Raw genomic sequence first — 23,039 nt, forward strand, 5'->3', positions numbered from 1 at the left:
GGCATTAAGGGAGCATCCCCTGACTTAAGAAAGCCTTGCATAGCATTTTGAGCCAGGACATAAGTATGTCTAAAAATTGCAGGTAACATTCTGAGGGAGCTCCATCAGAGCTCCAGGTTTCCTGACTTCTTCAGTACTGTTGGTAGGCTTTTCCTCTGTAACATGGCTCCTAATGGGCTCCAATCGTTCCCATGATGTTTTGACAAGTAAAAGGGACTGTAGAAAGCTTCTGAACCTGTCTTGGAGGTTGGACTTTGAGACCATAGAGATCAGACTAAAAGGCATATAAATCATCTGCCCTGCATTTTGGCTCTCATATGGCCTCACCATTGCACATTTTGGTGGCTATAATCACCCTCACAGATTGATGTCGTTTAATGAGGTAGGCAAGCAGGTATCCTGTTTTGTTACCCCTCATAAAATGTACAACCTGCCTTTTTTCCATTGCCAATGTTGCAAGGCACTGTGGGATTGGAGCATGGGCAGAGACTCTCAGCACTGCACAGGGGTGGGTAATAATATGCAGTCAATTATAGAGAATATACTATGCTTTGGGGTTTTTACTTGATAATCTTGATGTTTAGGGCACAGCAGTTCAGCCAAATAATACATTTTAAGCAGTCACCTAAGCACTGTTCTGGCAGCAAGTGCTTCCTATCATGCAACAATGGTGCTATCAGTCACAGAGTAAATAACTTTATTCCAATCACCTCCTTGCAACAGAACAGTTTCGCAGAAGGTTGAAAGCAGGTGGCCAGTTGGCAGAAGAACTCGTCAGCCATTGTGATTTGGCCTGTAAGGTAATATAATACCAAAGTTCTGTAGTTTATTTTTCCCAAACGGCATGTGTTGTTGGTGACCATATTGCCCAGGTGAAAATCCTTTGTCATATCAACAATGTGGCATAGTTCTGTTTGGAGTGGAATGGCTACACAAAACTGCTCTTCTACCTCTTTCTCAACTTCTCATTGAGTACCAACCAGTTGGTGTTCCACTGCGACAGTGATCAGAGACAACAGTTTTGTAGAAGTAAACTAGGCTTCACTTGCAACATACAAATCGACCAACTGGCTCAGAAGTGGGCGAGTGCAGACTGATGATTGAAGTATGAAAGGCAGGAACCTTGTAGCAAAGAAACAACCCTTAAAATATGAAAAAATATCCAGTTAGAGGCTAAAGTGAGTCCAAGCAGCCATCGGTTGGCACACCAGAAGTTGGTGTTTTTACAAATGAAATGTAGGATGCAGTAGGTTCATTGTTGGAAATCGATATTGAGTAGAACAAAAGTGCCCTATACATGATAGTTACCTCTTCAAATAATTGCCGCCTCACTCAATCGGTAAATTTACCGAATCGGTAAATTTACTGATTCTGTAAAATAATGCCCCTACATACCATTTCTGAAATACCGGTCGGTAAAGGCCGAAAATACCGATTTTCGGCGTTACCGACCGACCTACATCTGGCCCATAGTTCCAAGGAGAGGTTGCTGCACTAGACTTTGAGTGTTTTGTGGCAAAGGAGATTTTGAATTGAGGAACTTCAAGTTGAATGCTGAAATAAAGCTTCTGCACTGATGAGCTATTAAAAATCGATATGGAGACAATCCTATTTGTTCTCACAAAGATAAAGCATTTGTGTTGTATTTAATACTATGAGTAAACAGTACTTTGAAGCTCAGTTCATTTCTTCCCTTGGACGTCCTACAGACGTTCCCCTTGTCATATGTGATACCGTGGGCCATTTGCAGTGTTTTAGCCAGCAACAATTTGCTATTGCGACATGTTTAACAATGCTTTTATTAAGAAAGGTTGGGCTATACATTTCATGCTTCTGTGGAAAACTCCAGTACTGACTGAAGAGCTCATACATAACAATGTACATGTTAGTTAGGGAGGACAGGAAAAACAATTGCACTATCCACCCCAAAAATGGCATGTAGTTTAATATCCTTTATCTGACAGCCTAAACTCTATCGGGCAGTTGTTGGCTATGTCTATGGTAAACTTAAAACCCATCCATCTCTAAATGAGGCGGGTATACCGAGGACTTGGCGGAAAAGGTACTCCATCACGTTTGCAAAAGAACCCTGTCTGCCAAATTATAAATGTTTTAGTCTTTTTTATGGAAGCTGAAATACTTCAGTGGGGCAAGATTAAAGCCTGTATCCAAAAAACAACAATAGTGTTTCAAAGTCGGATAGCAGCTGGTTGAGGAGTCGCTGAAGCCAATGTTTTGCCAGGAAAAGCTCAGAGAAGGAAAATCCAAATATCATGGGCACTGAAGTTCTCTTGTCAGGCGGATACTTGTTGTGCCTTTGTCTGTTCGAGATGTCTACCCTCGGACTCAGTCACGTTTTTGAAGCTCGAAACCTTCCAGCAGGGCAAACCTGAAGCAACATCTGATTAAGTCCTATAAAAATCAGACTCCTTTGCCATGAGGTCCTCTTGAAGATCTTGGAAGTTCAAAATGTTTCTAAATCCTAAATGTTCTGACTTTCTAGAGCAGTTCATCTTAATCACTTCTAAGGCCCCAGTAGACAGCACGTATGTGCCAGAACACACTATAGCAGAGGTCACCAGCAACAACCAGTCCAAGTCGATTTGTAACTGGTCAACTGGACACTCCAGCAAAAATGTCTCTTTCAGCTTTTAATGTCCAAGTATCCACAATGGAGCTCAGCCAACAGTCCCTTGGAGTCCACTTCTTATTCCTGGCTACAGGTGGGAGCAGGCCCAGCACTACATTTCTCCACACATGTTACAGAGAGTATTGAGCAGCTCCATCCTACTCAACCACTCCCAAACTGGTCCTGAGTCCAGCTCCCTCCTCCACTGATACCAAGCACGGTTTACTAAGAAAACTCTATTCAATTCTCGGTCGGTGCGACACAAGCAGCAGTCTTTTCTCCACACAGAAATGTGTGCTTGCTTCTAGTACTAGCTGACAACATTGAAGTCGAGAAAATAAACCCAAAAAACCCTAAACCATTTTAAAATAATCAAGAAACATTTAATAAGAAAAAACGCACACAAAAGTGGTGGACATTTAAATAAGTGAACACGATGACTATAGAAACAAAATTGTTATAAACGTACATTTTAGTACAAAAGCAAACACTGGATATGTCTCGTGCATGAAAACAGGCAAAAATGCGGAATATGTACAATCAACATGTTCTGCATCAAACTGGCAAGACTACAGGGCCAGGATATGTTACATTTCAGGCTGGTGCACTCAATCTTCATGGTACTTCCTGGTACTTTGTTCTAGGGGGCTCGAGTCACTGCTCCAAGGCGAGACTGCCCTCTCTGACACTGCCTCCTGCATCTATCAAGGGTCCCCTTTTCTTGAAGATTTTGGAAAAGTCACTTTGATCTCTCCCACGGCTCCAACGTTTCTAGGAATGATTGGCATGGATGAAGCAGTAGGAGATTAAGTTGTAAGTGGATAGCATGGTGATTGCTCAGTTATGGGGAAGATTTTCCGTAACAATGTGGGATCTTGAAAATGTGAAGACTTCATAGAGGTTATCCTCAGCTGGGTGCACAGGGTTGGATGATGCAGAAGGATCAAACTCTATGGCTTACCAGTCTTTTAAGCTCGTGGTTGGTATGTAGTTATTGGTACTCCTCTGTCGTGTCCGTAAATGGTTAGTTTCGGACAAGGCTTGGATTGCTTGGCCAGATAGCAATGTGTATTTTTAGTGGCTACCTCTAAACATAGGCAGCTTTTGGTTATATTGATCATACTAAACATGATACACAGAAATAAACAGTGAATAGATCATGTGCATCGAAGGTTGGGTCTCAATATTTTTATTGAAATAGATATGTAGCCATGTCCTTACTAGTTGGCAGTGGCGGGATGCAAGTCATTGATACAATTTGTGTGTTGATCTTATTTTCCCTGACTTGTTTGTCCCATTCACCTTATTATGGAACCAATGATTCTAAGCACTTTCCTACTATTACCAGTTGTTTATACAAGATGTTCAGAAGAATCCTTCCACGGAACTCAATACGCTGGATGATTCACATAAAAAATCCTTGAAGCTTCCAATGCCTTCATGACCCATTACTTTCACCAGTGTGGAACCAGGCTCTAATCTTTGGGTCCCATGCCTTGTACACATCTGTAACTACCAACAAGACACTAACAATTGTTGATTTATGCTATACAATACCTAAGGCACAAACATGATATCTGCATTCTTTGTCCCTGTCCTCCCAAGCTGCGAGAGGCCATGCTGGCAAGTTTGTCTGATGTGACTGTGACCTCCATGCAGACGGCTCTTGTGATGTCCGAGGCACTGAAGGAAATTACATACAAGAGTGAGGAACTCTCCACCTCGGCACAGGTAAGGAAGGAGCAAAGGAAATTGCACCGTGGTGGGTTGTGTGCTGCCTAACTAGACTTTGAAACACAACGGACACCCATACAAAATATCCAAGGCATTTTTCACTTTTCAGCAAAGCCTTTATTTAAAATTAAATGGTTCCATGTGAAAATCTTGATGATAGATTTAGTGATGTGCAAAACTAAGTTATTTTTCATGAACATTTTTGTGGCTCATATGGCAATGGGAAGAACCATGATCTCCTCCTCACCCAGCACTCCATTCCTATTTATGCGTATTGGCTCTTAGGGGTCTTTTTTCAACGTTATTATTTTAATATTATTCCACCAAACTTTTACTAGGCACCTCATAGACCAACAGGTCCTGAATAAAGGCCTTCATTACCCTGACATATTCCCGCTACGTTCTTGACCCATAAGAAACTCTGTGCTAATAATCATTTTATTTGTCTTTAAAATGTATAGGATTTAATTCTCTAAAATAGTTCTACTCGCTCACTTTATTAGCTGGACAGACAGGAAATCAAATGTATATGGCTCAGACTGTTGCCCCTCTGAATGCTGTCACATTCTCTGATTTTCCTTCATGATCTTTGAGTGTGCCACTAGTGAGTTGCGGAACTCTGGTATAGTAAGGGAAAAGAAGGCCTCCTACGCCGGTTTTCTTTAAGGGGTAATGTTAATGCATTTTAATCATATTAAGAAATCTATATCATGAGCCATTCCTTAAGATGTTTTTCAGAACTGCTTCTCCGTCGTTACTTGGCCCTGCCTTCTATGTAGGTAAGTGAGCTTGATTTCGGATTCCAGAGACAGGGGGAAGATTTGCTCGTCTCCAGCTCAATATTTAGATTCTTTTTATGCTGCCCATTTTCAACAACAGTACATCCCTCAAAGGTTTCAGTGAGATTTACAAACCCGTACTTTGTAGTCAATCATTTAGACGTAATTAAGGATTTTCAAATGAAATTTAGTTGAATGTGTGAGTATTATATTTGTGCTGAAAGCACAATATTGCTTTCTGAGAGATGGGCACTCGCTTTCTGAGTCAGAATTCTTAAGAGTGTAACTTGGAGATTGGGTTCGTTCAGTCATTTATGAACTATTGGAGGAACTGAAGCAATTAAAAGGGAGCGGAAGGAATAGAGCAGTTTTACATTTTTTTGTCATTAGCTTTGACACCACTAAGTTCTAAAACTCGTTGTTTTTCTTTTGAAAGAAGCCTGTGGTGGGCTATCGTGCACAATAAAACAAAGTTCAAGAAGGCTAAATAAATCTGTTAATGACCTCAGTATTTCTCTTGTAACTGGCAATGTGTTTACTCCCAGGTTTGTAGCCAAATAAGTACATTATATTAATGTTTTAAATTTAAAATCTATTCCCTGTGCCTATAGATAGAACTTTACAACCCTCTTCATGCCCCCTATTAATATGATAACGCATACAAATAGTGATGGATGTAATGCTTGAATTAAACCCAGATACTGGTAATTACTCGAGACTGCTTCCCAATTCATCATTATTTTGCGCACCATGCCACCTCATATTGGACCCAGCCACATGCAAATCAGTCTTGACCCTGCTGCAATGGAAACAGTCAAGGCCAGTCCTCCTCGAATTGGAACACAAGCAACCTGGGAACGATTTCGCCCTAGTTAGGGCTCATCAGCCAGTTGTAGCTTGATTTCAGTGATACTGTAAGCACGAGACCCACATCCGGGCATATATCCGTCCCGCTTATGGTGATACACAAAAGCATATAAAAAAGTGGTGGATGGAATGCTTGAATTCATTTCAGTCACTGGTAATTACTCGGGTCACATCCCTTTCCATCATTGTTTTGCACGCCTTGCCACCTCAGTTTGGACAAAGGCATATGCAAATCATTCTTGACCTTGCTCCATTTGAAACAGTCCAGACCAAACTGCCAGGTCAGGTCCTCCCTGAACCGGAACACAAGTAAACTAGAACCGGTTTTGCCCCAGTTACCTGGTGGGTGAGCTCTAACTACGGCAAAATCGGGCCTGGGTTGCTTGTGTTCTGGTCCAGGAAGGATCTGGCCTGGCTGCAGGCTGGACTAGGACTGTGCCCTTTGGAGCAGGGTCAAGGATGATTTGCACATGGCTAGCTCCAAACTGAGGTGACATGGTGTGCAAACCAGTGATGGATTGGGATGCGGCCCGTGTAATTACCAGTGGCTCAGATTAATTCAGGCATTCCATCCATCACTTTTTTTTGTATACTTTAGTGAGTCGGCCCAAGTGAGACACTTATGCTTAGGCATGGGTCCCGTGCACAGTGTGTCGCTGGAACCAAGCTATACCTGGCTGCAGAGGCCTAACTAGGGAAAACTAGTCATGGGCGGCTTGTGTTCCAGTTCAGGTAAGACTGGCTTGGCAGTTCGGGCTGAATTGTTTCCATTGGAGCAGGGTTGAGGCTGATTTGCATATAACTGGGTCCAAACTGAGGTAGCCTGGTGTGCATAATAACGATGGATTGAGATGTGGCCCGAATAATTACCAAAGCCTGAGACTAATTCAAGCAAGCCATCCATCACTTTTTTGTATACTTTACCCTAATGATATGAAGCAGTCTGCCCCCATGGCCATGGGGACAGTGAAGATAAGGACCTGGAATATGGTCAGGAATATTGGATAGGAAGAAATTAAGATTATCACTATGTAATTGTATTACTACCCCCTGCCCTTCTTCCTCAAAATAGGTCTTATTGAAAACCAAATAAAAACACACTGACCTGGTGCTCCATCTATTTTTATTACTGTTTACAACACAAAGACTTCACTAACACACAACAGTGAGAAAACTGAAACACACTGACTTTGCAATCATGCCATATACCCTGATCTTCTTATAATGAGTAACGGTTTGGGTGGTAGCCTAAATGACAGTATTTTCAATATCACAGTCAATGATGTTCATCGATGAACGCTGTTTCCCCTGTGGTGAAAAAATCTTTGCATGGCATTTGGAGATGCTGCCATTCCGGGTCTCATAAGCCAGAGAAGTCCCAAAAACACATCAAATAAGGGAAGCTAATGTGACAGCCCAAATCAAATACTCCAAGTTGTCACATTGTTGCTGGGATTCCGCACAAATGCAGAACTATGCGTGGGATTATTGGACCTTAGTGCATAGGTACTGGGTCATCCTACCACCTTAGGACCCATGAGCCCAGGAACGACTAGCTATAGTGTCTCACTTTCTGTCCTACTCATTCACATAGAAACAAATGATTAGACAAATCAGAACACAACACTCCCGTCTCTCTTAGGAATCGCAGTTCTCCCTTACTCTTGTACTTGTCCACAAGAAGATCTGACCGAGTCACGAACAAGTTAAAAATATTCATTTTAACGAATGTGCTCTACTATGCAGTATACGTGCCACAACAAGCAGAACAATGCATAATACAAATATGGTCATAATAGCAGTTAGTCCCTAAATTATGAAAGTGGATGTCTTTATGAAAAGACAATATACCCTAACCTCGCTCCCCTTGCTTAGAAGCTGTATTATTATATATTAGAAGATCTCTGGGTTGTGTCTGCAGACCCCATACCTTAGACTATGGATGGTAGATCTACATCATAGGTGCTGTGTTGCTCTTCTCCCTGGAAAGGTCCCTCTACAAGTGTGTGCCCCCAATGCATGTATCCCAATAATACCAAAGTATGATTTCGCAAACAGCTGCATTGGCATGTTTTGCCTAGGTGCTAGGGCCTGACCAGAACAGAATAACAAGGGGCATTGTTTATCGACCTTGCTCACATTATTCAGACTAAATCCCAGGAAGTCGCAGAGAGTGAACACAGCAGTCGGTTCTCATGTGAAAATCAAAAATAAAGCAGATGCAAAAATAAAGCCATGTAGTAACGAGCGCAGAGAAGTCTACTGTCTGCAGCATGCTCATGCTAACTTGGAGAAGACGACAATGTCCCCATGGGCCACGTCCCAAAAGAGCTGAAGCAAATGTGACAAACAGAAAGATAAGTCACCCAGAAAGAAAAAGTATGCTCTTACAGGCCTGAAACATACCCATCACCCAAGACTGGGCCAGGAAAAAAGACGGGATGGTAATATGATTTTCTTTACGAAAGGCCAAAGGCACCTTGAAGAAAACTTAACTGCCACAAACAAAAGAATCATGAAATTCAAGTACATCTTATCTAGGGGTTTGAAGGTGACACCAAAGGGCAACATGGCTGCAAAAAAGTTCTATCTACCGTAGAGTGGACCTTGAGACTTGTAGGTAAGTGGAAAAACTCCAAATCAACCATATCAGAGGACCAATTTGGTATATATCATTCTAAGGGATTGAAACCATTGCACCACCAACATAGTGAATGCAAGGAACAAACAGAATACCTCAAAAGCTATCCTTAATAAATTGCATGGTTAGGAAAAGATGCCAGGAATGGAGATCTCTCAATCTACACCAACACAAGAAAAAAGCTCAATGGTTAAAGGAAGCCTTCATTGAGGAAAATCACCTAAACTGTGGAAAAGAAAAAATCCGCCTCCCTGAAACAACACTGACTCTAGCACCATAGCTTCTCAATTTCCAAGCATCCTTTCCAAGCAAAAATGGTCTTGGGTAGTTAGGCCCTATTAGTATAATTGACACCCAATTCCTCTCAATCTTTGAGTGACCCAAGGGAATGAAGATAATGCAGCAAAGGAGGAACAGGAGTTTGTGCGACCAATCAAAAGGGAGCATAGCCATCTTCCAAGCTTGAGTAGATAGCACCACCATTCAAAAGCTGAAGAGATACTCACCCTTAAAGCAAACAGATCCATCATACAACGGCCAAATTCCTAATAGACTTACTGAAATAGCTTTTGTTCCAAATAGACGTCCCTCTATGGCAAAACATGACTCTTTTGATCATTCTTCTGATTGGAGACATCAAATTCTGCTCTATCCAACTAACAACCTAGTTTCAAAGAAGGCCAGGACCAAACATCGACCTCCTGAGTCACCTGGATAGCTTGTTAAAATTCATAGTCAAGAAAGGACCAGGTCAAGTGGGACAGGGCATGATGGACTTAGAGCTTGAGGTTCATCATGGCCATGGCACCACACATGCTGTGACAGACACAGCAAGATTCATTGGCAGTCATTCCTAGAATGATGCTAATGGCATCTTGATGAGATAAAGTAGATGAATCTAGTGTTTCACTAAATGATCTGACAGCAGGAATAGTCAGTGCACGTCTGTCAGAACAAATTCTCAGGAGAATGTCTTGGCTAAGGATACCAACTCAACCCTCCTGCAATTTAAGTGCCATACAAACATCTGTAAAACCTGGTGTGAGAAGTTGGCCTGGTATATGCTGTCCACTAATTACATTGGGAACCCTGTACCAGTCCAAATAACCCTTATGGTGATTTAAGATAACCTTAGAAAGCTATCCAAATGGTAGCTGTGGGGAGCAGCCTTCAGGCTTAGTCTTGAAGGAATTTTAAGCAGCTTGTTTTACCAGAATGTAACCTTATTGTATTGGTTAAATGAAAGGAGAACCACACAGTAGTTATAAAAAATATGTATTTATTATTATAACACACTCTAAATACTTCAAAGTACCTGCTACACACAGATAAACACAAAGAACACAATACTGTAGCACAGAAACAATCATAAGTAGCACTAATACACAGTGGGCTGCAGGGGGAGACCAAACTATATACTAAAATAGTGGTATAAGAACCACTACTCGAGTCAAGACAGTGTCTAGAGGATGTAGAATCACTGGGACCCCAAGGAACCACCCAAGGTGAGTAAGTAGGGACCCCACGGAGGACGGGCGAAGTGTGGGAACACGACCGCGTGCGCTGTACAATTCAATGGGAGAGTCGCGGATGCAGTTTTAAAGTTTAAGGACCCTTCCCGGTGGATTACGAGGAAGCCCTTTGGATCATAGGAGGTTGAAGAGCCACCCTATCTGTGGATACTGTAGTATCGGAGTTACCTATCCCAGGGTAGTCGGGTGCAAAGGGCTGAATTGGTGTCAGAAACAGCAGTCGATCTCAATGGAGTACTTCAAGGAAAGGCCACTGCGGGAAAGAAGAAAAGTGTCCGTTGGAATCCAAAGGTGGATTCTCGTCGAACAGTACCTGAAAGTAGAGGGGATAGAGTTTGGGTTACTCAGGAGTGACCAGGGGCTCGGTAGACGAATGCACACCGATGTTGGGTGCTTCAGGTATGTTGAGGGGGTTCTGGACTCTGCAGCCACAGGGACCAGGAGATGTTGAGGACAACCAGGAGCCAGATACGAGCTGTCCCACAAAGGATGTTGAGTGCTGAGGGGTTGGTGTCTGGTTGAAGCACCAACAAGTCTTGGCAGCGGCAACCCAGAAGATGGTCAAGACAGGTTAGGGTTCGGACCAGCAAGAGACAGGAGACTCACCAAACACAGGGGAGTCAGGGCAAGCCTGGATCAACCTGGAGAGAAGAAAGAAAAGCAAAGATGACACTCTAGAGGGCCCACTGGCCGGAAGCACAAGAGTCACGAGGGGACCTCAAGCAGAATTTATAAAGCAATGGCCCATGGAGCACTCAGTGCGAGGAGGCCAAATGTCTTTGGTGGAAATGGTGCCAGAGGTTGGAGCTATTTGGAGCCCAGTGCACTTGTTTTGGGAACACCAACAAGCATATGCACTTGCAAAAGTATGTGGTGCACAGGGGTACAGGTATTGCAGCCCCCACAAGGGATTCTGACCTCAAACTTAGTGAGAGGGCAGCTCAAACCTCGAAGGGCGTGAAACCCACCTCCTGTGTTGCTGGAGCTTTCGGAGTTTGCAGGAGCTCAGGATCAGTTGCATTACGGTGCCTGCGGGTGCAGGGGACTGACTGCTTCACTCCAATGGAGATGTCTTTGGTTGTCCTTGATGCTCCACAGGTCCTGCACGGAGCCTGTATGGTACACGGGCATGGACGATGCTTTGGCCAGAGTGAGAGACGAAGTCAGGCCCAAACGAAGTACAGCGAAGTCTAGAGTGTCCAGATTGTCGAAGTTCAGTGGTTTCTTGATCAGAATCTTGTCCACGCCGAATCTAGGGTCCTACAGCCAGGTAAGCCCTTTTGTACCCACTGGAGAGGGTTGAACAGATTCAGGGGACCCTCCCAGGGGAGGGTCAGGACGGTGGGGAGGTTACTCCCATGTCCTTTGTCCAGTTTTGCGCCATAGCAGGAGCCAATGGCTCCCATGACTGGTTTGAATTGGACTATGCATAGGGACACCAAATGTGCCCCTCATGCAGACTTAAGGTCGCTGGCAAGCACACCCACCCAGGCCTAATACACTATATCCTGTCTGGGAGGTGGTCACACCTCCCTGTGACAGGATTCCTACTGTTCTGCCTTCCCCTGCTCGAGCTTGGCTCAGCAGCAGGAGGAAGAAATGTGTCTCTGATCGGCAGCAACCATTTTTAGCTGCCCGGAACTAGAAGGCTGGTGCCGGGAACACCAGGGACCTCACAAAGCTCGTTTCTGAGGGGTGGAGTCATACCTCCCAAACAAGTTACCTGTGTGGGGTTATGATTCCACAATGTTTGAAACCAAACACGATAGGGTTACTTTCAGCCGTTTTAGAGTTGGTCATCACGCGGTCGCATAATGCCACTCTATATGTTGTATATGGCTGTAGCACTAACAACCTGGGAGATTGGACTCAGTAGGCTGCAGGAGTGTCCTGCTCATGCAGTGGCACCCTCTAACGTAGAACCAAGCACCCTGCCTTCAGCATTGTCAAGGCCTGCTATAGGGGGACATAGGTTTTAATTGTAGTGACCCTTAGATAAAGTAAATCTATATCTTAAGTAAGTGGTGCATGCACCAACTTACACAGGCTGCAATGGCAGGTGTGTAGATTCATTTTGCATGGCCTCTCATGGGTGGCATAATACATGCTTCAGCCCATGGGAGGTCTCTGGGATACCCATGCCATGGGTACAGGGGTACCATACACTTGAGACTGACAAGGGTACCCCAGTATCCAATCTGGCGTGTACCTAAGTACATGCATAACATTTTAAGGCGAAAGCAGATAGACTGAGGTCCTGATTAGCAGGATCCGAGTCAGACTATTAAAAAACAGTGTAACATGAAGCAAAAAGTGGGGGTAACCATAAGAAGCAGATTCTACTTTCCTACACATGGCATATCAGTCTGGAATCTGACACAACTTGAGTAAACGGGGGATATTAGATTAGGCAATCATCAAGATATGGACATAGATTAACCCCATACTGTAGTGCGATAACCATCAGTTCTAGAACCTGCATATTCACTCAGGGTAGACGAGAGATCAAACATTTGAAAATGTAATGCTTTGAACGCAAAGAATGAGCAACTAGTAAAACTAGATTTAGAAATGAGCCTTCTCCAGGTTTATTGGTGACTGATCAAAGGGATTATCTGTTGTAGTAATATAATCTTGAAAGGTGCAGATACTGTGTATATGTTCAAGGTCAAGAAGAGGATGAGTATTTTTCTTTACTCAGCCAATGGCATCTCGCCTAGGCGGAAGAAGCGAGTACAGTACATTGCTGTATTCTGCAGGAGATATTTGCATCACACCCTCCTTGAATTATCGGGCTTGTACCTTGTCAAATAGGGTACTCCTCTTTAGATGGCAACAGGTGCCTGAAATCCAGCTACAGACCTTGAAGGAAAAGAGCAAAATTACATGTGGTACTGCTCATTACCTTTACCAGTTTCAATATTGAGGCAACAGTGCTCTTTAAGTCACACATGTCTGATAACTAAAGCCAATCCCCATTTCAAAGTCCCACAATTGTTATACTGTAGTGATGCTTTGTGAGGGATATATTTTCAAAGGCTATATTTGGCATGATACACCTTTTACTCCTTCACTGCTACCCATCATCGCTTAAAACACCCATATTTTGCATTGTAATGATCTTTACTTCTCCATATTTCTTTGACATGCACCATTACTTTGACTGTTTCTGGATTTACCATAACGCTTACCCCAACCCTGTAATTTAGGTTCAAGTAACCCTAACACTGTCCTTGTTCCTAATAGTAGCAATAACGCAAGTCCTGAGAGTGCCTTAACCTTAATACTAGTATTACCCTTTATCTTGTATTTATTTTGGAATTACCTATAATTTGTAATTACCAAGAATGTACTACTTTTTATTTATATAAATGTATAAAACACCGGCCTGCCAAAACCCCTACTGCACATTCTTGTAATCATTTTATTTTTATGTTGATTCCGATTTTGCAATGTCATTCATTTAATTATTATACTTCGAAAATATGTACATCGTTTTAAATAGGTTGTGTTTTATAACTGAATGTGTTGCTTCAGTTATATTTTATTTCCAATTCATATTAAAATGAGCAGGCTATCAAATGTTAGTCATAAATTCGTTGTATCATTCCTTGCCCCATTTCATTTAAATAATTGCATTTTAAATAATATCAAATAGATTATTTTGATTAATGGGGAAACTTTCATTGTGCTCTCTGTGGCACGTCGTTAGTTGAAATAATGGTCTACTCTACCTGTTACTTTAAAAAAAAAAAATCTTCAAATGTTGCTTGGTAAATCACGACAACCATTTTGCTTTGCGGCTGCGCAAAAAAAGTTTTGCAACCATGCTAGTAACTCGGGGGCCATGTTGAGAAACCCATGAGTCCCCGGCAACAAAAGTAGCAAACTTCTCCAGCTCAATAACAATGGAAATAAAAACAGCGTAGCTTTAGAAGAAAGTAAAAAACAACATTGACTGTAAACATTGTTAAAATAATTATCTTGGTATAGGAAGAAAACAAACAAGGGCTGGTTACGAGTGAGGTAGTAAACTGATGTGGCCAAACTACTCCTTGAGTTACCAATACTGCATGGTTCAGTTTTTCTGGGTGCAGTATTCACTCCCAGTGCCACATTTTAGAATTGGGATGAGCATCATGTCTCACAAAGGAGCCCTAAGATCAGAATTCCATGCGCTTTCCAATGCTTGGAGCTCTAAAATTCAGAATATTTTCATTTTTTCCCGGGTGAACTCCATCAGGTTTTACCTGGCAAAAATTATGTGGCGAAACCAGTGAATGTAGTATTTGCAGGGAAACTCGAGATAATTTTTTTAATAGTATTTAGAGTGTGGCAAATGTGTAATCACCTACAAAGAGTGTCCTGGTGATGAGAGAGGACCACTGTTGATAACAGAAGGCTGTTAATTCCTTCATTACCACGTTTTCAAAGCTTTCCTAAAGCAAAACAGTTCTGGTGTTTTACAAAGAGATTCCATAGGTCATTCCAAAGTTTTGCTGCAACTGTTGAGGACTTACCTACACACCGTGACCGTTTAAAACACGGGACGCATAGCAGGTATGAATCTTTTGATCTTAAAAGACAAAAACCTGTGTACATATTGGAATTAATTCTCAGATATGGAGAGCTTTGCCCATGTATGGCTTTAAAGACAATGCACAGAGAATAACATTTTTATCACTTATGCACTGCAAGCCAATGAAGAGATCAAGAGCCGGAGCAGAGTAATAGATCCTACCGGTAGGCCATGAAACAGAAAATTACAGTAGTCTATGCGACTAAGGATGGTAGCCTGAAGAACGATTTTATGTTTTAAATTGGGCAATAGTGGTAGGGTTTTCTTCAGAGTCCTTAGCAGATAGAAGCACGTGAAGGCAAGATGTTTGATTTTCCTATCCAAAAATCTAAATAAAATCCCAGATTTTTTCCATCTTTCCCAGAACAGGCGACGTAGCCCAAGAGGGTGACCAGACATTGGCTTCAATCAGTCTGGATGGAATGGAATGGTCTGACTAGAGTACTTCAGTCTTATCTGAGTTGAATTCTAAGGAATTGCCCTTAAGTCAAAAGGATACTGTGGACTTAATAATAATAATAATAATCCACATTTGTAAAGCGCACAATCACCCGTAAGGGTCTCTAGGCGCTGGGGGCCGTCGGGAAGATTAAGCAAGCTATTGCCCAGAGTCACATGGTGCTGGGCTAATCTGCTGCCGGAGCCGGGGATCGAACCGTGATCCCCAGATTCCAGAGTCAGTCGCCCTGGCCGCGGCGCCACACCTTACTTACATTGTTGAAACAAAGATTAGGGCCCAGCTTGTCCATGGCAGTGATCAGCTGCATATTGTCTTCATTGTACTTGCATCTAATACCAAAGGATCGCATCGGATGTGCCAGCGGTTTGAAATAGATGTTAAATAGTAGGGCTTAATGTTGGCCCTTGAGTTTCTCCTTGTTTTGGAACCTAAAGGTCTGACATAAATGGATGTAGACAGACTGCTTGGGTTCTTTCTTCCAGATGCCACTCAACTGCCTTCTCACCAGTCCAACTTCCTTCATTCTCTTGATCAAAAAAGCATGTGACACCATATCAAATGCGGCAAACAAGTCTAACAAGAGGTAACAGCACCCGTACTGTTGGTATAGCTCTGTCTGCTGATAGGCGCAGGCGGTCCAGGACTGACTAAAGTGCTGTTTCTATGCTGTGAGATGATTGAAAGTCTGACTGAATTGGATTGAGGATCTGAGTTTTGTCCAGATAAGAGAGAGCATTTGATTTACCTGTTTCTACAATATCTTTATAGGATAATTCAGGAGGGAGACTAGCCTTATGTTTTAGCTTTGGTAATTACCACAATCACAGCTATTTTCCATCTCAAGATTTCTACAGGTTCCTGAATGAGGTCCATTGAGTAAGCCTTTGTCCACAACTGTATTTCAGCAAGTATTCCATTGTCTTTACCCAGCTTACTTCTTAAAGGAGTACTGATTTTCAGTTTGTTGTATTTTCAAGAGTAACTGGTTGCAGCATACACTTCGTATTAAGGGTTTTGAAGATGGCAGGGCCTCGTTATAGAGGGTGTCTTTAGTCTTATTGTGAAAATTATGAACATTCAAGCTACATTTCAAAGACTGGAATCAGATCTGTGTGTTCAACTGTTGAAAATAGCACATGATTAAATGGGAATCAGGTTCTCAATATTAATGAAGTACCAGCAGATAAAATAATTTCATATATTCAGATAGCTATTTACAGTGAATGAGCAGATGGTGTACTACTCCTTCAGTTTCTTCCTTTGCATTCGCCAAATTTAGCAATGCACAGATGGAAATGATTTCTTTTCAGTTTCCTCTAAATTTCTTACCACTTGTGTGTCAACTCTCAGCTCATTTTTGTTTTATGTCAATGCATGTTGACATTCTTTGAACACCGACTAACTTACATAGGTATTGAAATATCACCACATGTCATAGGACGTCTAGTCCTTCATCAGTGTTTACAACATGGCGTGTGTGAGGTGGCATTTGCCGATACACGGCTCTATTGTTGCTAATAATACCGGCTCATAGCGGCCAATCTGCCGATATACGGCGTGAAATTGGTTTTGTGGGATTGACGCTGCATTCTAGCGCTTTCAAATATCGAAATGTTTATATACTTAGAATTTCATCATGGCCGCGCAATTCACATGCAAAACTCGAGTGCAGAAGCCGTCATCGCTTTCAATGTATATGTCGTGATGACTTGCTTAATTACAGCCACCTCACACACGCCATGTTGTAAACACTGACGAAGGACTAGACATCCAAAACGCGTCTGTGCACACTTTGCTGTTGCTGAATAAATAACTTTGACCGCCCGCCACGGAGTGCTTCTACTTTGTTTTGGAGAAACAACGAGGTTTTTGAGCTTTGATCTATGACACGCGGTACCGGCGTGTTGGAGCACCCGCCCATGAGTGCCCTGGGATTGTTTGGTACAACTGGAGCTTTATTTATATATATATATATATATATATATATATATATATATATATATTCACTGAAAAAAACATAGGTTATAGTTCATATATAGTTAGGAATTAGCATTTAAAAAACCTTATTTTACTCACACAAAACCATTGAAATTCCATATATAGTTAGTTGCACTAACTATATATCGCGCACCTGCAATCCACTGCTGATCATGTCACATATTACATCATTCATGACATGGTCAGTGACATCACTGATGACATCACTGATGACATCTCAAATGACATCACTGATGACATCACTGATGACATCTCAAATGACATCACTGATGAGATCACTGATGACATCATCCAGTGACTGTGTGTTTCTGTAAAGTTTAAATATGTTTTACATATTGAAGAATGAGTAGATGTATAAGTGTCTGGACGAAGGATTTAGTAGGTGCATGACTGAATGTATGAGTGAGTGATTAAATGTGTCTCACTGAGTGCATGGGTTAGTGACTAAACTGTCTTAATTTGTGCATCATTATGTCTGTTGTTCTGTAAACTGCTGCATGTGTTGATCAGTAGCTATATGATTAACTATATGGGTTATTGATTGATTGTCTAAGTATTTGTATGGGAGACTGAGTGTGTGTGTGGCTGGCTGGGAGGTGTGTGACTCTGTGCAGATCAATGTGTACTTGTATCAATGATTGTATAAGAAAGTAAGTATGTGTTAGTATATGTTTGAAAATGTAAGGTGCTCTATGTTTAACTGTATAGACAAAAAAAATGGAAGTGTGATTGATTCTTTACAGGACTGACTAGGTGTGTGAGTAACTCCATGGATGAGTGGCAGAGTGTGAGTGTCTGTATAGGTGTATGAGTGCATATGATAGTGTTGTAAAGATGAGTGATTGTATGTATGAATGATTGTATGGGTGAATGAGTGAATGTGTGTGTAGACGTAGGAATCAGTGAGTACGTATGTAGTAACTAGTATTGGTGTGTCAATGGTTTCAAAAATTATACTCTGTATTTAACACTGGGTGAAACAGAGGTTATATTAAAATGTGAGGAGATGCATTGTATTGTCACATGAATGATATCATCAGTGATGTGGTCATTGATGTCAAATGAGATGTCATCAGTGATCTCATCAGTGATGTCATTTGAGATGTCATCAGTGATGTCATCAGTGATGTCATTTGAGATGTCATCAGTGATGTCATCAGTGATGTCACTGACCATGTCATGAATGATGTAATATGTGACATGATCAGCAGTGGATTGCAGGTGCGCGATATATAGTTAGTGCAACTAACTATATATGGAATTTCAATGGTTTTGTGTGAGTAAAATAAGGTTTTTTAAATGCTAATTCCTAACTATATATGGTCTATAACCTATGGTTTTTTCAGTGAATTTTCAAGGTTTTGTAAATGCTAATTCCTAACTATATATGGTCTATAACCTATGGTTTTTTCAGTGAATTTCAATGGTTTTTTAATAGCAAATATCATAAGCTGTCGAATGTCAAGTACGTGGTAAGTGAAAACATTTTCGTGTTTATGCACACTGATCTGCTTTGAATGGTGCCCCCCCCCCCCCTCATTTCTATTAGGAGTACTCTCTCTTTGCAGATAGTGAAAGGTAGTTAACGCAGGTCTTTGCCCCCATTGTAATCCGTCGTGCCTGCTTCTCTCTCCATTTGATTGATTGTTATCCAAGTATTTACTGTTTTAGAATTAGTTCTCTTTGGTTCATTCTCTATTTACAAACAAACACAGAGTCGCAATACTCTGTTTAGTCTTTGCAGATAACGAAAAATCGTGTAAAAAAAAAAGAAAAGGAATCGAGCAAAATCAGTAGGCCACTAATGGGATCTCTTTTTGACCTCGCTAAAATAGAAACATTAGGAACAACCCCTCATGACAAATACAAAACTAGTGAGATGAACTGAACTCCACACAATGATGGCTGCAAAACAGCTCGGCTCCGCCACCCACCCCGCCCAAAATAACGATAAAGAACGGCTGCCATGATTGGTTGCGGAATGACCACGACGGAGCTACGAAATGGTGCTGCTCTCATGCTAACCCCAGCTTCAGTCTGAAACATCCAGAAACACTGTAGACTACCAATTCGATCAGTTCCGGTAGCGCCCCAATGTAACCCGGTAGAGAAGAACTAGCTCTCCCCTCTTTGACTGATGGTTCTTGTTGCCTGTCCCTTCTGTTGTCATTTAACAGAACTATTTAGCCTGCTGAAAGGGGTTGTGTTCCGACCGCTGGTTGGTGGAGACATTTTGACTATATTCTGTACCTGCGTTGTCGCGTAATGCGTCATATGACGCGCCGCGTTAGCGCATCCGGAAGTCATCCGGGGCGCGCAGCGCGTAACGTAAGCATAACAAGTCATGTGACTTGTTAATAAAACTTTTCATTGGTTCATTTTACTTTTCTTATTGTAATGATGAAAGGCTTGGTCATATGACCTAAAAATTACGCTTTTCATTACTTCCGAACATTATTTTTTCTTAAATATATGTTATAATGTTCCAGGCTAATGTACTTTCCCGGAAATTTTACAACTGTCCTGCAAGTAAAATATATTCTTTTTTCGAGAAAAAGAGCGTTTCTTCGTCCCATGACGGAGCCGTTGAGCAAAAGAGGGTCGACCTGCTGTCTTAGTCGCCGATACGCCTGAATATGAGATTCTTATCGATCACTTTATGTTGCAGGAATAGAAAACACAACAGCCCTTGACCATTTATCTTTACTGCGTTCCTTCGTATTATACCTTTTACCCTTCATGTAATTGGTCTGCTTTATTTCACTTGCCTTTTAATGATTCTAAAACAGTCACTATTATTAAAAACTTTACCAATGTATATACTACTACCATGTTTTCTTTTAAAAACCTTTATTGTGAAAATTTCATTATACAAATACGAGCCTATAACCACGTGGGCCTGCCACAGAGCAAACTGTAATCGTATATGATGAATAGACATTTACACTGTAGAGGAACGTAACGGGCGGGCCATTAGGTTGCAAGAACTAAGGTGTCTAACAGTTACGGAATCGGTGGACGTACATTTTATAATTAAAATACGACAGGGCCAGTTACAATAAAATTATCTAGATATACATTTGCGGGCAAGTACCATGGGTGACGTTAATTCGAACTTTCAACAGTACAGTAATCAATAACGCATCAGAACTTAATATCAATAGGGATGTCGAAATATTCAATCAATTCTCGTCCCCGCCCGCCATGTGCTTCAAAACTGCATACGTATCTCGTGATTTCAAGGTTCTGCAACCAGTACACAACAAGGAGTTACGAGTCCCATTTATTCCGGCGCCATTTTGGGCGAGGACGGGCAGGTCCAGGATATAGTCAAAATGTCTCTACCAACCATCGACTATGATGATGTTCATATGCTGTATTTATTAGAGTAACACTCATCTGTCCACATGAAATTAATTTGCCACAATCTAAACATGTCATTTTAATCTTTCCAAAGTTCTTCTAAATATTTGGGACCGTTTCCCTTGCCTCTGAAGCTCTCAGTGCCACTTCTTTGATGAATGTACTAGCAGGTCAGGGGTTCTCCTCCAAATCTCTCTTTTATGCAGCACTATAATTAATTGGTGCCACCTCTCCATATGACGATGCATGGTATAGTTACCACAACTATATTTTTTTTCGGTTCCTCTGGAGAGTTCATCGTGGCAGATGAAGCGTGTAACGTACCGGGCATTTACCTTTTTTTGCATGTACAGGAAAGTAAAAAAAAATCGAGCGTCCGAGTTCTAAGGTGTCCCAGGGCCATTTTGGTGGACCAGGCCCAAATCCAAAGAACAGCCATCTCACAGGCTAATGGGGCGACCCACGCCGAGTTTCAGCATTGTAGGATGACCACACAAGTACAGCAACTTGCTAGACATCACCTCGGTGCCATCCGGATCTCGGCGCCCCACTGCAGATGAAGTGCCTCTCAACTATGAAACCACCACGGTGACATCCGGATCTTGGCGCGTTGTGCTGCCTTCGGCCTATTCGCACATCGGTCCGCTACTGACGCCATCTCACAGGCTAATGGGGCGACCCACGCCGAGTTTCAGCATTGTAGGATGACCACACCAGTACAGCAACTTGCTAGACATCACCTCGGTGCCATCCGGATCTCGGCGCCCCACTGCAGATGAAGTGCCTCTCAACTATGAAACCACCACGGTGACATCCGGATCTTGGCGCGTTGTGCTGCCTTCGGCCTATTCGCACATCGGTCCGCTACTGACGCCATCTCACAGGCTAATGGGGCGACCCACGCCGAGTTTCAGCATTGTAGGATGACCACACCAGTACAGCAACTTGCTAGACATCACCTCGGTGCCATCCGGATCTCGGCGCCCCACTGCAGATGAAGTGCCTCTCAACTATGAAACCACCACGGTGACATCCGGATCTTGGCGCGTTGTGCTGCCTTCGGCCTATTCGCACATCGGTCCGCTACTGACGCCATCTCACAGGCTAATGGGGCGACCCACGCCGAGTTTCAGCATTGTAGGATGACCACACCAACTTGCTAGACATCACCTCAGTGCCATCCGAATCTTGGCATCTCAACGCCTAGTGGTATCTTCCATACAAAAAATATTGTTACGCTGCCTTTGGCCCCATTCGCACATCAGTCCGCAACTTAGACATCACCTCGGTGCCATCCGGATCTTGGCATCTCAGCGCCTTGTGGTGTCAGTCAGAAAATATTGTTGTGCTGCCTTCGGCCTATTCGCACATCGGTCCGCTACTGACGCCATCTCACAGGCCAACGGGGCGCCCCACGCCGACTTTCAACATTGTAGGATGGCCACAGAAGTGCGACAACTTACTAGACACCACCTCGGTGCCATCCGGATCTTGGCGCGTTGTGCTGCCTTCGGCCTATTCGCACATCGGTCCGCTACTGACGCAAACTCACAGGCCAACGGGGCGCCCCACGCCGACTTTCAGCATTGTAGGATGGCCACACCAGTGCGGCAACTTGCTACACACCACCTCGGTGCCATCCGGATCTTGGCGCGTAGTGAAGCTGCAGCAGCTGCAAATAAGCTTCAGACAGTGTTACAACCGCTGCTCAGAACTCTCAACTATGACACCACCTCGGTGCCATCCGGATCTTGGCGCGTTGTATTGCCTTCGGCCTATTCGCACATCGGTCCGCTACTGACGCCGCCTCACGTGCCAACGTATTTTCTCCGCATTTTATACCCTATGCCGCATAACAGGTCATGTGACTTGTTTATAAAACTTTTCATTGGTTCATTTTACTTTTGGTTTCCGAATGATGGAAGGCTTGATCATATGACCTAAAAACAACACTTTTCATTGGATGAAAACTTTTTTTTCCCCCCAAACGATGAAAGCCCCACCTTGTTTCTGGATGTTTCAGACTAAACTGGCGTCAGCATGAGAGCACCACCATCTCGTAGCTCCGTCGTGGTCATTCCGCGAGCAATCATGGCAGCCGCTCCCCACCAGAAGCCTGCAGGAGTCGGGGCCCCCAAAACTTTTGATGAATTCTCAAGGCGGAGGGGACGCTTTCGAGAATGGGGTCCAAGACCTAGCAGACAAGCGTCCGATTTCCAAGGTGTCCCAGGGCCATTTCAGTGGACCACGCCCAAAAAGGAAAGAGCCTGCCGCCATTTTGAGAGTCCTGTGGCAGCCGCCTATCGCTGCACCGCAAGAGTGGGTGCAACTCAGCTGAATGGCGGATTTTGACACAGTGGACCAAAAGCGGACGGAATGGCAACTGAAACGGTAAAGGGGCGCCCCACTAAAACAGATGAGACTCCACCTGGAGAGGCCCGTTCACGCCGCCTCCCC

The 23,039-nt window shown here is 42.9% G+C and overlaps 1 protein-coding gene across 1 annotated transcript in view; it reads left to right on the plus strand.

Moving 5' to 3' along the window:
- The window catches only part of LOC144798021 (polycystin-1-like protein 2), an 849,694-nt gene that overhangs the window by 345,147 nt on the left and 481,508 nt on the right, over positions 1-23,039 (plus strand). The window contains exon 17 of the mRNA XM_078668807.1: positions 4,235-4,360. Coding sequence (XP_078524933.1) covers positions 4,235-4,360 — 126 coding nt within the window. The remainder of the gene's footprint in view (positions 1-4,234; positions 4,361-23,039) is intronic.

The sequence above is a fragment of the Lissotriton helveticus genome, chromosome 12, assembly GCF_964261635.1.
Source record: "Lissotriton helveticus chromosome 12, aLisHel1.1, whole genome shotgun sequence".
Lineage (NCBI taxonomy): Eukaryota > Metazoa > Chordata > Amphibia > Caudata > Salamandridae > Lissotriton > Lissotriton helveticus.